This window comes from Anguilla rostrata, chromosome 3 (genome assembly GCF_018555375.3).
Source record: "Anguilla rostrata isolate EN2019 chromosome 3, ASM1855537v3, whole genome shotgun sequence".
Lineage (NCBI taxonomy): Eukaryota > Metazoa > Chordata > Actinopteri > Anguilliformes > Anguillidae > Anguilla > Anguilla rostrata.
Window position 1 is genome coordinate 2,181,059 of NC_057935.1, and position 13,110 is coordinate 2,194,168.

The window sequence follows — 13,110 nt, forward strand, 5'->3', positions numbered from 1 at the left end:
CCTCTATCTGAAGGAACAAAATATCTTCTTCAGACTCTATTTACAAATCATTTTGAAAACCATAAAAAAAAACAAAAAAAAAAAACTTGTTTGGAGTTTCAGAGATGTTTTCAAAAAAAAAAGGTACCGTCAGGACTTGGGAGTCGTTTCATGCCACCGAACAAAACAAAACGAAAAAAACGAGAGAAATTTTGCCGTGTTGCCAAGCTTCCGTGCCCGACGACGACGACGACGACAAAGGCAACCTGGATTTCAAAGAGCCCCCCCCCTTTGTCGCCGGGGAGGGACCCAAAGTTTTGACAGCCGCCAAGGTTCAGACAGAGGCGGCGGCGCACGCTGGATGCCGTCTCCGTGGCGACCTTGAAGTGGGAACGTGGGGGGGTGGGGGGTGGGGGGGGGGGTGTAAGGTGTGCCGCAATGAGACACAAACACTCAGGTAAACACGCACTTAACCGCCAGGCACTTAAAAGGACGTTTGATTTGCTCTTTCTGCCTTTGCTGCGAAGAGGCAAAAAAAAAAGTATTTATTTTTAAAAACCAGACTGAAAGGAGAAGCGTGCCGAATGCAGATTGACAGGATGTGGTGAAGTTGAATTTAGGGTTCGGAGAACAGAGCGTTTTCGGAACTCGAAAATGACTGCCAGGCAGTATTACTGCTTTAGGCCAGGTTGGGCCTAAAGCCGGTTGCTACTGTGGAGGTCAGTGAACATCTGCTGCTGCTGCTGCCGTCATCCTCACCTGGGATGAAGATCCCCTCTCTCCTCTCTCCCAAAACCTCCTCCCCAAAACCTCTCTCCCAAAACCTCCTACTGATAACCTCCCCAAAAACCTCTCTCTCAAAACCTCTCTCGCAAAATCTCCTCCCCATAACCTCCCCAAAACCTCCTCCCTTATTCATTTATTTTCCTTTGCCAGAGACTTGTGAGGGAAACCAGCCCTGCAGACTCCATTCTCCTCTCCCTCTCTCCCTCTCTCCCTCTCCCTCTCCCTCTCTCTCCCTCTCTCCCTCTCTCTCTCCCTCTCTCCCTCTCCCTCTCCCTCTCGCCCTCTCTCTCCCTCTCTCTCCCTCTCCCTCTCTCTCTCCCTCTCCCTCTCCTCTCTCTCTCTCTCTCTCCCTCTCCCTCTCCCTCTCTCTCTCTCTCTCCCTCTCTCTCTCTCTCTCCCTCTCTCCGTGTCCACGAGCAGCTCTGCTCTTTCACACGGAGGAGACAGGGGAGAGAGGGATCAAGAAATGAATGTGGAACGAAAGAGAGAACAACAAAAACAACAGAAAGAAGAAAACAGGCCCCTGGGTGGGCGAGTGTCGGAGCAGCAGCGGAGAAATTAACGGTGTAACCCCCCCCCCGCCCCCCCAGTATTATCGACCACGCAGGGGCAGAACAGAGAGAGAGAGAGAGGAGGGTAGGGGCAGAACAGAGAGAGAGAGAGAGAGAGGAGGGTAGGGGCAGAACAGAGAGAGAGAGAGAGAGAGGAGGGTAGGGGCAGAACAGAGGGAGAGAGAGAGAGAGGAGGGTAGGGGCAGAACAGAGAGAGAGAGAGAGAGAGAGAGAGGCCGTCTGGCAGTCAGCATCTCCCAACTGCGTTCACCAGGAGACACACCCAGAAGCCTCTGCTATAACAACAAACCGGCCGACCAATCCCGCCTGGGCGTAAGCAGGACCTAAAACGGGGCGCTACGTTGGCCGTGACCGGGTCGCGGGGTCCAATGAGGGCTTTGTCCCGCTCCAGCCAAGCGCGGCGTTTTCCCCCAGGACACGCGCAGAGACCGCTCGGCCTGTTTAGATGGACTCAAACTGCGCCGGGCTTTCTCAGAACTCCAACCCACGACCTCCATTTTTATTATTGTCTGCTGAACGGACGGACTGACCTCAAGACCAAATTGTGGTTAAAGTTCAGGCCGGCCAAATTCTGAAATGGTTTTGAAAAGAATCTACAAAAAAGAAAAAAAGAAAAAAAATTGGACTGTCCCTAGAGGAAAAGCTGGTTTCAGTGAAGTGCGTATTTAAACTGAAACTTCGTGGTGACCGGTTATTGGGAGCAGGCTGCTGAAACCCCCTGGCCCGTCTTCCTCATTCGCACTGATGGGTGACTCATTCCGAAACGCACGGAAAGAAAGGTCATAGGTTAAAGGTCACCTGTTTTGCAGCACACATCAAATGTCAGCAAAAGGAGTGACTCACCGTGATGCGCCAGTGATGAGGTTGTTTAAAGTCGATGATTGAATTTCTTGATCTCATTCCGCCTCTCCTTTTGCTTAAAACAGGAAAGGGGGGCAGTTGTGCTTCAACTGAGGCTTTGAGTGTGTATTCCACCTCATCTGACATCTCTGTTTACACACACACATGCACACACACACGCACAAGCACATGCACACACACACACACATACACATGCACAAACGTACACGCACAGACACACACACACACACACACACACACAGACAGACAGACAGACACACACACATTCATGGAAACACAAACATCCTACACAAACACACTCCGCAATTTCTTGGGACAGGATGGCAGGTCAAAAGGATGTGTCTGGGAATAAAGGCCAGGTCAGAAGGATGTGTATGGGAATAAAGACTGATGACGAAATTCAGGTCGAAATATTCATGACCACATAAAACTAAATCTTTGTCCTCTCAAAGCAGGAAATGAGGAGAACCGGTTTCGACTGGACGGAGTCGGAGGGGCCTGAAGTAGCCAGCGTTTCCCCGCGGGGTGGAGATGCCCACAGTCCGTGAAAGACCGTCTCTGACACGGCAATCGTACCTCTCCGTCTGCGGAAACGTGACCCCGATCGCCAGCGTGGGCCAGAGGTGGACGGAACGCATCCGGCACGCAGGTGAGCTATGTCATCACTTCCTGGAGGCGGAGCTTAACTTAAACAGATGGCGGTGTCTGCAGTGTTGCTTGGCGCCAGGAGCGGTGCATCCCAACCTGCGCGCGGATGAGGGTTTTTTTTTTGTGTGTTCTCAGAAGCAGACGTTCGCTCGCATAAACAAAGTTTCGCTGCGGCAACGTTTTCGGTCTTCAGCGAGTTTTACTGGAAGCCTGATAGCGATCTCTCGGTAGCGCAGGAAAACGCTATATTTCCCCTTCCTGTTCACATAAACCGGAAACTGGAAAATAATTTGGACGTGAAATAATTGTTATAAATAAAGGTGAACGCAAATGGAGATGGCCAGTAAATAAACCCACTCCAAACGCTGGCAGCGTTTTAAAAAACTCGACCGTCGGCGCCAGCAAAACGGTCACCGGAGTCGTCGCCACGTTCTGGCGGTAAAGCAGCGGGCATGTCATGAACGGGAGCCCGTTAGCATGCGCTAACGAGGGGAGGCCTCGGCCGATCCCTTTCCACAGCGTGCGGTACTCTTCCTCCCGCGAAAAGTTGTTAGACGACATTATACTGCAAATAAGTCAGATACAACTGGAGCAGCTCGCCCCCCCCCCGGTCCCCCCCACCCCCCCACCCCAAACCCCCAGGGGGTTCTCTGTGGGTATTAGGTTGGGCGAGGTGGTGTTTATTGACTCCTGAGTGATTAAACGTTCGGGACCGAAATGAGTCTGTGTGGAGAAGCTGGACGTGCCGGGGGGGGGCGGCATTGAGTGTTCAGTGGAAGCCTTTGTTGAGTAAAACAGACTGTTTACACACTGTCCACGCAAAACGTTACTGCTGCTGCTATTAATATTAATATCATAATAAAATATCATCTGCTACTCTGTGAAGCGTCTTTGTGACAGCGCTCTTAGTAAAAAGCGCTGCACAAAATAAATATGATTTATGATACGCACCCACACAACTCTGTTGTACTTTTCCCTCACATTTTTTCATTTAGTAGATTATCTCACCCAGAGCAAATTACACAAATGACTCTTTTTTACATACATTTATAAAGCGGGACTTTTAATCGGAGAAGTTAAGGTTCAGTATGAGGCTTAAGGGTGCGAGGGTTTCACCCTAGCCGGGACGCGACCCCACAACCTTTGAGTTACGAGCCCAGTTGTGCTACGATGCTCTCCTCTTCCTCCTTCCTCCTTCCTCTTCAAAGCACAAATACATGACTGTGGAAAAAAAACAACGACCTTTTTTCCCCCTAAAGCTAATAGCCATGCGTGCCAACTTCACCTCAGCGGTCCTTACAGCAGATGATGCTCTGGATGGAGGGGGGGGGTGGAGTTTGGGGGGGGGGGGGGGGGAGACAATGAGGAGACAGTTGCTGCCGCGGTGACTAATTCCTGCTGAGCGCGGAGGTGTGAGGATCCCTCTCTCGTTCTCTCTCTGCCTCCGTGAGCGAGAGACCGGGGCCTAATTAAACATTAACTGGCGCGGGAGGACAGGGGGGGGCGTGGCCTGCGTGGGCGAGGGGGAGAGCCCGCCGTTCTGGTGCAGACCCGCCAGGCGAGAGGATTCCGGAGCGCTCCTCGGGTGCGTGGGCCGGACCGGGGGATGACACGCGCCTCCCCCCCCACCCCCACCCCCCAGCCCCGCTCCGGCAGCCAGGCCGAGCTGCACATCCGCCAACGCCACAGAGCACACAGAAAGAAAACAAAACAATAACAAGAAAATGAAAAAAGAGAAACTTCGAACAGCGCAGTATCTCTCATCTTTTTGGTCCTGTGTTGCTGCTACTTCATCTGCCCACGCTGATTAGCTCCTGCGGCTATCCTCCCCTGTTTTAACCCTTTGTAGAGCAGAAGGGATGCTTCATTTTTGCTGGAATTGGTTTTTTTTCTCTCCAAAATTCAGTGTTCTAAAACTCCATTGTCTTCAGTCACCAGCAGTGATTGTTACATCAGCATTAGAATGTTCAGTTAAGAACATTCTGATCACACCTCAAAGGGTTAAGGACATGTCTGTTTTTTTTTTGTTTTGTTTTTTTTTTTTTTTTAAAGCCACTGCGTTTTTTCCGACAGCTGATGTCGGCAAGCTGCTGCCCCACTAGTTTATCCCCGCGCCATTGCTACCGCGACTGCAAATCCTCTTACAAATGCCTTCGAATCTAAACACAGTGCGTCTGCATCTGCCGCCATGACAACGTCTAATCTCTCGACACAGGGACAGACGGCACCATGGTATCTTCACCTGCTCCTGAATATTTTTGTTCGGTGATTTATTTATCGTTTCATTACATAACACCTGTTGTGCCTCGGACGGGTCTTTCTCTATGCGTTAACGTGAAAGATGTATGTTTGTGCTCCAGGTTAACTGTCATCAGAGAACAGGTATCACATAATATGTATCATCGTCATTCTCATTACAAACACTGACCCCCTTCAAGAACAACCCTGGGAAGCACTGTTTCATGATCACCGTTATATACCGCGTTTTGTGATTTTGTGTCTCATTCTTTCACGACGTTACGCTTTCATTAGCATTTAGCCGTTTTGCAGACTGCCCGCAATCCAGAGCGACTTTTAAAAAGTGCCTGCTGGGTAGCAGTGTATTGACACACGTTATAGGAACGGGACGCGGCGAGGCACTTTCGGCCTCGATCGACAGGCAACAGAAGCCAATTTGTGAGCATGCTCAGTGAGATATTACTGCGTCGGAGGAATATACCTGGCAGTAATCCAGCGGAGTGCGCGCGCGGGGGAGACTGTGGGCTTTCATTAAAGAGACCCAGTAGAGGTCGATTGAGCGCCGCTTTTAAGCGCAGTCGTCCGAAATAGGGACAACTCGTTATCGTGTGCACAACGAAGTAACGGTTTAGTAATTAGGTTGCAGACTTGAATTGAGTCAGCGACTGTGGCAACATGTCGATTCGTCTGTCGCGAACCGGCGAATAATCCCTTCCCTTGTGGTAACGCGAGCAGGGAGTTTGTGTCTCGCTCCTCTCATTTCGACTGCTCGTTGCAAGTCATTATTAATATCGGTTGCGCGAGGTGAGTGGTGTGGAGAATTCCCGTGTATCGAACCAGGGACACCCCTCCGATTAATGGCTAGGCTCGCGCCTCGCCTCGAGCTAAAATAGCATAAACTAATTTACGCCGAGTTGCAATGCTGGTGTGGACATCTTTTCGTTGTATTAGACATTTCCCAGTTCGGTTGCGATCAGCACAAATCTAAACCACTTTATTTTCGAATGCCCTTTTTGTTGCATATGTGGACCAGTCGCTTTACCGTCTACCAGAGCTGATTCTGGGAAATAATGTGTAGTAATTAAAAAGGAAAGATCGCACTTTGTCTTTTGGAGTTCAAAGTTTGATTTTTCTGTCCCATGTGATCCATGGGCAATAAACATTATTATTGCACGATGGAGATGTGTAGCCTACTTGCAGAAAAGCGTGCCTTGATTCTTATATATAGGAGCCGAACAATTTTTTTGGTCCACTTCTGTTTTTATTGCCTGTAATGATCAAGTGCAACGGACTGAATTTTTGGTGCTTCAAATTTAGATGGAACGCTTTTAATCGTAGCCTACTCCCATGTGTCAGTATTTGGTTTAAAATAATGATCTCATGCACGACAATCCCCGCACGGGTAGTGTGCATATCCTACCTCGTCTATTCAGAGGTAGCTATTTCGTACAATGCGAACCAATACATTTCAAGATTGAAATACTTGTGGTCACTATTTTATCAGTTGAATAGCCTATTTGCATTAGGTTTATTGCACAATAACATAAATTAAATGCGTCGCTGATAGGCTAGGTTATATGTCACTATTTAATCGATCGAATTCTTGCAGTCATTAAGAATTAGTTATTATTCAGTCTGAGGGGGCGTTGCTTTGGACAGTCTGATAAGGTATGATCTGAGTACAAAGTTTCAAGTTATTCACGTCTATGTTTGCACCTGTTGTCACCTGTGGTGCGTGGAGTCGAAGATAAAACTCGAGTTCATACTGCATTTTTGCAGTGAAAAAAACCGTCAGTGAAACCCGCCTGCGCAGCAACCCAGTGAGCAAAATCCGAAATCTACACGTCTAGAGGGGTGGACATCTAGGTTGAGAGGCGTTTTGACATAAACACAGACTAGGTTAACCCCAATACAGATCAGGTTTTACCTGCATAGGCTGTAGCCTGGCTACGCCCAAGTCGGCTAGAAAACTTTCACTTTTAAACCAAATGCTTCACCTGAACGCCTAGACGGCGTTTCAACCGACTTTTCGCCACAAAAATGTTCACCGCGTGCTGTGTTTACTTGCGCTCGCTGTGTTTACTTGCGCTCGCTATTCGAGCAGACGCGCGCGTCTGTTACTGGTCCCAACACCACCCCGCCCCCGCAGCAATATTTGTGTAACTTCGTCTGGGTACCCCGTGTCGCGCCACCTGGGCACAGGGTACCACACGGAAAATCCGCAGAAATAATATTATTAAATGTTAGCAGAAAGCACAACTTTCACTCTCGCGTTCGCCCGCAGAACTCTCTCTCTCTCATGACAGCGAACGGTAAAGTACGCGCTCACGCTGTTATTTGCAGTGGTGCCATTGCACTATAAGGTAACATCTCGATCCCAGTAGCCTACCAATGTAAATGCAAAATAAAGACGGAAAAAACACAAACATCGATTTGTTTTCCCGCCTACATAACACAAGACGGCGCATAACATAACACAAAAACAAACTCGCCAATGACCCCTTCTCTCCCCGTAACAGAGAGATTCTACTGCATTGCAAACTGGGTGACAGATGACATAATAAACGATAGTATTATATATTCGCTCATCATATGCAGCTATGGTATTATTATGATTCATACGTGCACGTTGATTTCATAATTATTTTAATAGTTAAAGCTAGAGCGAATAGCCCGAGCATGTATTTCAGAGAGCGGGTGGGGGAGATTTACTGCAAATGCGTTTTCATTTCACATTTTGACTTTTTAAATAGGATACTTCGCAATTCATCAGTATTGGCAGCAGTAAACAGTGAACCTGGACCAAAGTAAATCATCTGTCGAGGTGGCCGCCAGCGCTAGCGAAAGTATAAAATTCTGCTGACATTAGTTATTGCTCCCAGAGCTGGACTTCAACCGGGCTCTCGTCTCTCAGTCGCTGCCAAGCTCCGATCAGCGCTACATCAGGAAATGCCAAATAAGGGCAAGGAAGTGGAACCCACCGGAATCGGTCCTTTTGTAGACACGACCTTATATGGCATGACGGAGCTGGGTCTTCCGGCAAGTGCGAGGCTCCCGCGCAGACGGGAAATCCGCGTTTAGCTGGAGCCACTGGCGAAGAGGCAAACGTTGCATTTCATTTTTTATAGTGGGATTTACAGCTGGAGGTGCATTGATTCGAGCGGGACGGGAAAACGATTGGGCTTCTCCTCTCGATTTATTGCACGAGCTTAATTCAGTCGCCCCGCGCTGCCTTTTCCCCCAGGCAAACGTCATGTGTCCTCCACTGCAGTGCCTAAATATGGGCTTCCTTCAGTCCATATATGGACATCTACGTCACGAGTAGGAGGATATATAAAGGAGTGGGGATTCTCTAAATAGAGAACGAGCCCACAGAGCCCAACACAGCCACTGCCAGTTCAGAGCGAAGCAGATAGACACGCAAAGCGCTATCTCTCTCTCTCTGAGAAACACGTTTCAACAAGTGAAATAATCACTAACCTAAAAAAGGGAAAAAATAAGGTGCAGAATACATCAAGAAAACAGATCTGTCAACAACAACAACAACAAAAAAAATCTATTTTCATTCATTTTCAGTTTTTTGTGTGTGTGGAATGAACAAAAAGGACACGTTTCATCATTATAATAATTTTTAACCAACAAGTGGATTTTTTTTCTCTTGAAGAGGAAAAAAAAAACAACAACAGCAGCAGCAGCAGCAAAGCCAGCAGACTGAGAAAAAAAAGTGGAGGTCTTCCAGAACGTAGCCGTCGGAGAGAGAAACCGTGACCGGTAGCATCTGTCCGTCGGTCCCCTGAGGTGTTGCAGGTAATCCCCCTCACCTGCGAGCTCCCGTGCGCAGTGCGCGCAGATCTCCCAAAAGCCTCCAGCGCCTCCACGGAAGAGGAGACCCCCTGAGCGAGCTCGCCGCATGGCTGCAGCCAAGACAGAGATGCTCCTGCCAGCCCTGCAGATCTCCGACCCCCTCAGCTTCCCCCACTCCCCCATGGACAGCTACCCCAAGCTGGAGGAGATGATGATCCTCAACTCGGGCGCCTCCTTCCTGGCCGCCTCGGCCGCAGAGGGCTCCGCGTTCGGGACGGGGGAGGCAGGAGACCAGTTCGAGCACCTTGCGGGAGGTACGAGAGCAATCTGCTGTTTTTTCTGCACGAGGGGGCTAGTGCATGCGGGGGTGGGGGGGCAGATGCATATTTGCTTTTATGTGCATCTTAGTGCATGAAAAATACTGCAGCTGTGCATGTAAATGAATTTAAAAGCTAGTTAGAATGACTAAAGCTGAGAGTGTTTATTTTATGGGGTTCCTGCTGTAACGTTGCGTTTGATGTCAGTTGGAATGAAGGATGGGAAGTCTAGAATGAGGCTTTGAATAATTCAGGTCCTTATATTTATTTAAAATGACCGTGTCAGACCAGTGGCTGTAAACCGACGGTAAATTAAAACTGCATCGGTCAAAGCAGCAAAGAGTTGCAGACTCGGCAATGAGAAAGCCTGCACTGATGGAATGAGAGGCAAAGCAGAGAGAGAGAGAGAGTGAGGGATGGAAAGAGAGAGAGAGGGAGGGAGAGAAATAGACAGAGAGAGAAGGATGGAGAGGGAGAGAGAAGCAGGCACGAGCAGAGGATATCAGCTGTGTGGGTCCACTGAAATCAGGGGGTGATGAAAACATGGGGCAGTGTGTGAATTCGATTGGGGGGGGGGGGGGTTGGGGGGGGATACCCCTGCTTTGCGTCAGCACCTGCTCCTCTCCCTGCATCAGCCAAAAAGGTTCCCCCCGCTACTACCGTCCTGGAATCTTAAAACCAGACGGCAGCGGGAACATGCTGGAATTGTGGCTGGTACAGATGGCGATGGCGAGTGGCTTAGGTTTGGCTGCTAGCAAGCGGGTTTGCAGGCTTTTGACTGGCTGAGAATGTTAGCTGGTTTTTGATTATGAGCAGGTTAGCGGGTTATTGGCTGTGAGCAGGTTAGCGGGTTATTGACTGTGAGCAGGTTAGCGGGTTATTGACTGTGAGCAGGTTAGCGGGTTATTGGCTCTGAGCAGGTTAGCGGCTGCGTGCTGGCGGGTCAGCAGGTGTTTAACTCTGCGTCTCCCCATTGCTGTTGTTGCAGACACTTTGCCCGAGATCTCCCTGAACTGCGAGAAGCCGCTGGCCGAGCAGAGCTACCCCACGCAGCGGCTCCCCCCCATCTCCTACACGGGCCGCTTCACCCTGGAGCCCGCCAACTGCAGCAACAGCCTGTGGGCGGAGCCACTGTTCAGCCTGGTCAGCGGGCTGGTGGGGATGAACCCCCCCACCACCACGTCCGCGCCGTCCTCCTCCGCTGCTCCGACCAGCTCCTCCTCCTCTTCCTCGGTCACCTCGTCTTCCTCGTCTTCCTCCTCCACCTCCGCCCCGTCCCAGAGCTCCAGCCTCTCCTGCTCGGTCCACCACAGCGAGCCCAACCCCATCTACTCCGCCGCCCCCACCTACTCCAGCGCCAGCCCCGACCTCTTCCCCGAGCAGGGGGGCCAGTCCTTCCCCAGCCCCGCGGGGGGCGCCCTCCAGTACCCGCCCCCCAGCTACGCCAACAGCAAGCCCTGCCCCTCCAGCTTCCCCGTGCCCATGATCCCAGACTACCTCTTCACCCAGGCGCAGAGCGAAATCGGCCTGGTGCCCGTCGACCAGAAGCCCTTCCAGACGCAGGGGGGCCAGCAGCCCTCCCTCACGCCCCTGTCCACCATCAAGGCCTTCGCCACCCAGACGGGGTCCCAGGACCTGAAGGGTATGTACCAGTCCCAGCTGGTGCGGCCCGCCCGGATGCGCAAGTACCCGAACCGGCCCAGCAAGACGCCGCCACACGAGCGGCCCTACGCCTGCCCCGTGGACACGTGCGACCGGCGCTTCTCGCGCTCGGACGAGCTCACGCGCCACATCCGCATCCACACGGGCCAGAAGCCCTTCCAGTGCCGCATCTGCATGCGCAACTTCAGCCGCAGCGACCACCTGACCACGCACATCCGCACGCACACCGGCGAGAAGCCCTTCGCCTGCGACGTCTGCGGCCGCAAGTTCGCCCGCAGCGACGAGCGCAAGCGCCACACCAAGATCCACCTGCGGCAGAAGGACAAGAAGGCCGAGAAGGTGGCCGCCGCCGCCGCCGCCGCCGCCACCACCGTGGGGGGGCCCGTCCCCATCTCCGCCCCCTCCCCCGCCTCCAGCTACTCCTCCCCCGTCTCGTCCTACCCCTCCCCGGTCCCCTCGTGCTACTCCTCGCCCGTCCACGCCTCGTACCCCTCCCCCTCCATCGCCACCACCTACCCCTCCGTCTCCAGCACCTTCCAGACGCAGGTGGCCACCACCTTCCCCTCCTCGTTGGCCACGAATATTTACAGCTCGCCCGTGGCCACGCCCCTCTCAGAACTGCAGTCCACTCTCTCTCCGAGGACGATCGAGATCTGCTAATCTGCGCCTCCTTCCAGCGCCCGCCACTTCCAGCTCTCCGTCCTCCGCACAAACATCATCACAAAGACTCGTTACTCCTTTTCAAAAAGCACTTTTACCCCCCTCCCCCCACTCCACTGCTGGGCGTCAGCTTAAGGTACCTGAACTGAACAGACTGAAACTAAGACACCCGCCAAGCAAAGACAGCAGAAAACAAAAAAGGGATTTTTTTTTTTTTTCGTCCTCCTTTAATTCAATCACAGCTCTTCAGAAACTAATGAGATTTTAAAGACAAAGTGACAACAGGCTTCGACAGGGATTCTGAACTGACATTTTTGTAAAAAAAATAAAAATAGAAGAGAAAGATAAGAAGGGACTTCATCCCAGTCGGGTTTAATGCCTAAACAGTCTCAGTTCTCAGCGACTCAGACCCAGGATCACCAACACAACCAGAACTGCTAACCACCAGAGACAGATGACAGACTTTGATGATATACATAATCTACAGTATATGGATATTGTATACATTGTGCCATGTTTTTGTTCATTCTTTCTTTGGTACTGTTGATGTGGAAACTTCTTGGCATATTTACATTGTATTATTTGGCCATATTTTATAGATACTTTCTCTCTTATGTAGTGAATAATGCTGTGGTACGTTTTTGACTTTTTGTTTTGGGGGGGAAAAAAGAAGCACTTCAAAGTATTCAAAGCATGTGTAAGAGTGGCGTTACGTTTATGTTATTTTGTAAATATCACCCAATGGTACTTTCTCTCTCTTTCCAAAAATGTGGCAAAAAAGGTCTGTGTAAAAAAAAAGGAAGAAAAAATGTTCAAAAAAACAAGTTTTCAAACGTTTCTGGTGCCTTTTGTGAAGCCTTGCTGATGTTTCTGACGTGCGATTGGATGCGCAGCATCTAGCCTTAAAGTGTAACGGGATATTTTTTTTTACAGAATGTAAGAGTCATTTTAAAGGACCATACGGAAAGACTGCAGGCACTGCTTCATTTATGTAGAATGTAAGCAAAAAAAGAGAATCTTTAAAGTCTATTTTTGTAACTGAAGTGTAAATATCTTCATATTCAGAAGTTGGAATGTTGTAGTTACCTACTGAGTAGGCATGGGAATTTTTTGTATGTTATTTACATGCAGTTCATTATTTTGTGGTTATTTTTATTTTGTAATTGTGTTTGTTAAACAAAGTGACTGTTTCTGGCTTCTAAACACATTGAATGCGCTTAACTGCCAATGGGATATTTGATGTACAAGATATCCTCCCAGAGATGAAATATGAATAAAATATAAATATATATATATAATCTCTTTTCTGTTTTATCCTTTCTTTCGCACGGCAAAAACGACTGCTTGTCATGGACAGAAATGAAAGAACACAGCGCTGTAAGTTTACATTCTAATATAACGTGAACACCGTTTTCATCCTAACAAACCCCACAAAGGAATTTGAAAGCTACAGCAACTGGGTGTCAGGTTATTTAACGCACGCGGTCCGTTGCTCTCCTAATTAAAGATCCCTTCGCGCATCTGATAGAGGCCGTCATATTTTTACAACGCTTTGTCAGTCTTACCCACATACACCTGTATAA

General features: G+C 49.8%; 1 protein-coding gene across 1 annotated transcript; it reads left to right on the forward strand.

Moving 5' to 3' along the window:
* The first annotated feature begins 8,429 nt into the window (after positions 1–8,429).
* LOC135249803 (early growth response protein 1-like) lies at positions 8,430–12,825 on the forward strand. Its single transcript, XM_064325376.1, has 2 exons — positions 8,430–9,202; positions 10,194–12,825. The coding sequence occupies exons 1-2, from the start codon at positions 8,995–8,997 to the stop codon at positions 11,525–11,527; spliced, it is 1,542 nt and encodes a 513-aa protein (XP_064181446.1). The 5' UTR covers positions 8,430–8,994; the 3' UTR covers positions 11,528–12,825.
* The last annotated feature ends 285 nt before the right edge of the window (positions 12,826–13,110 follow it).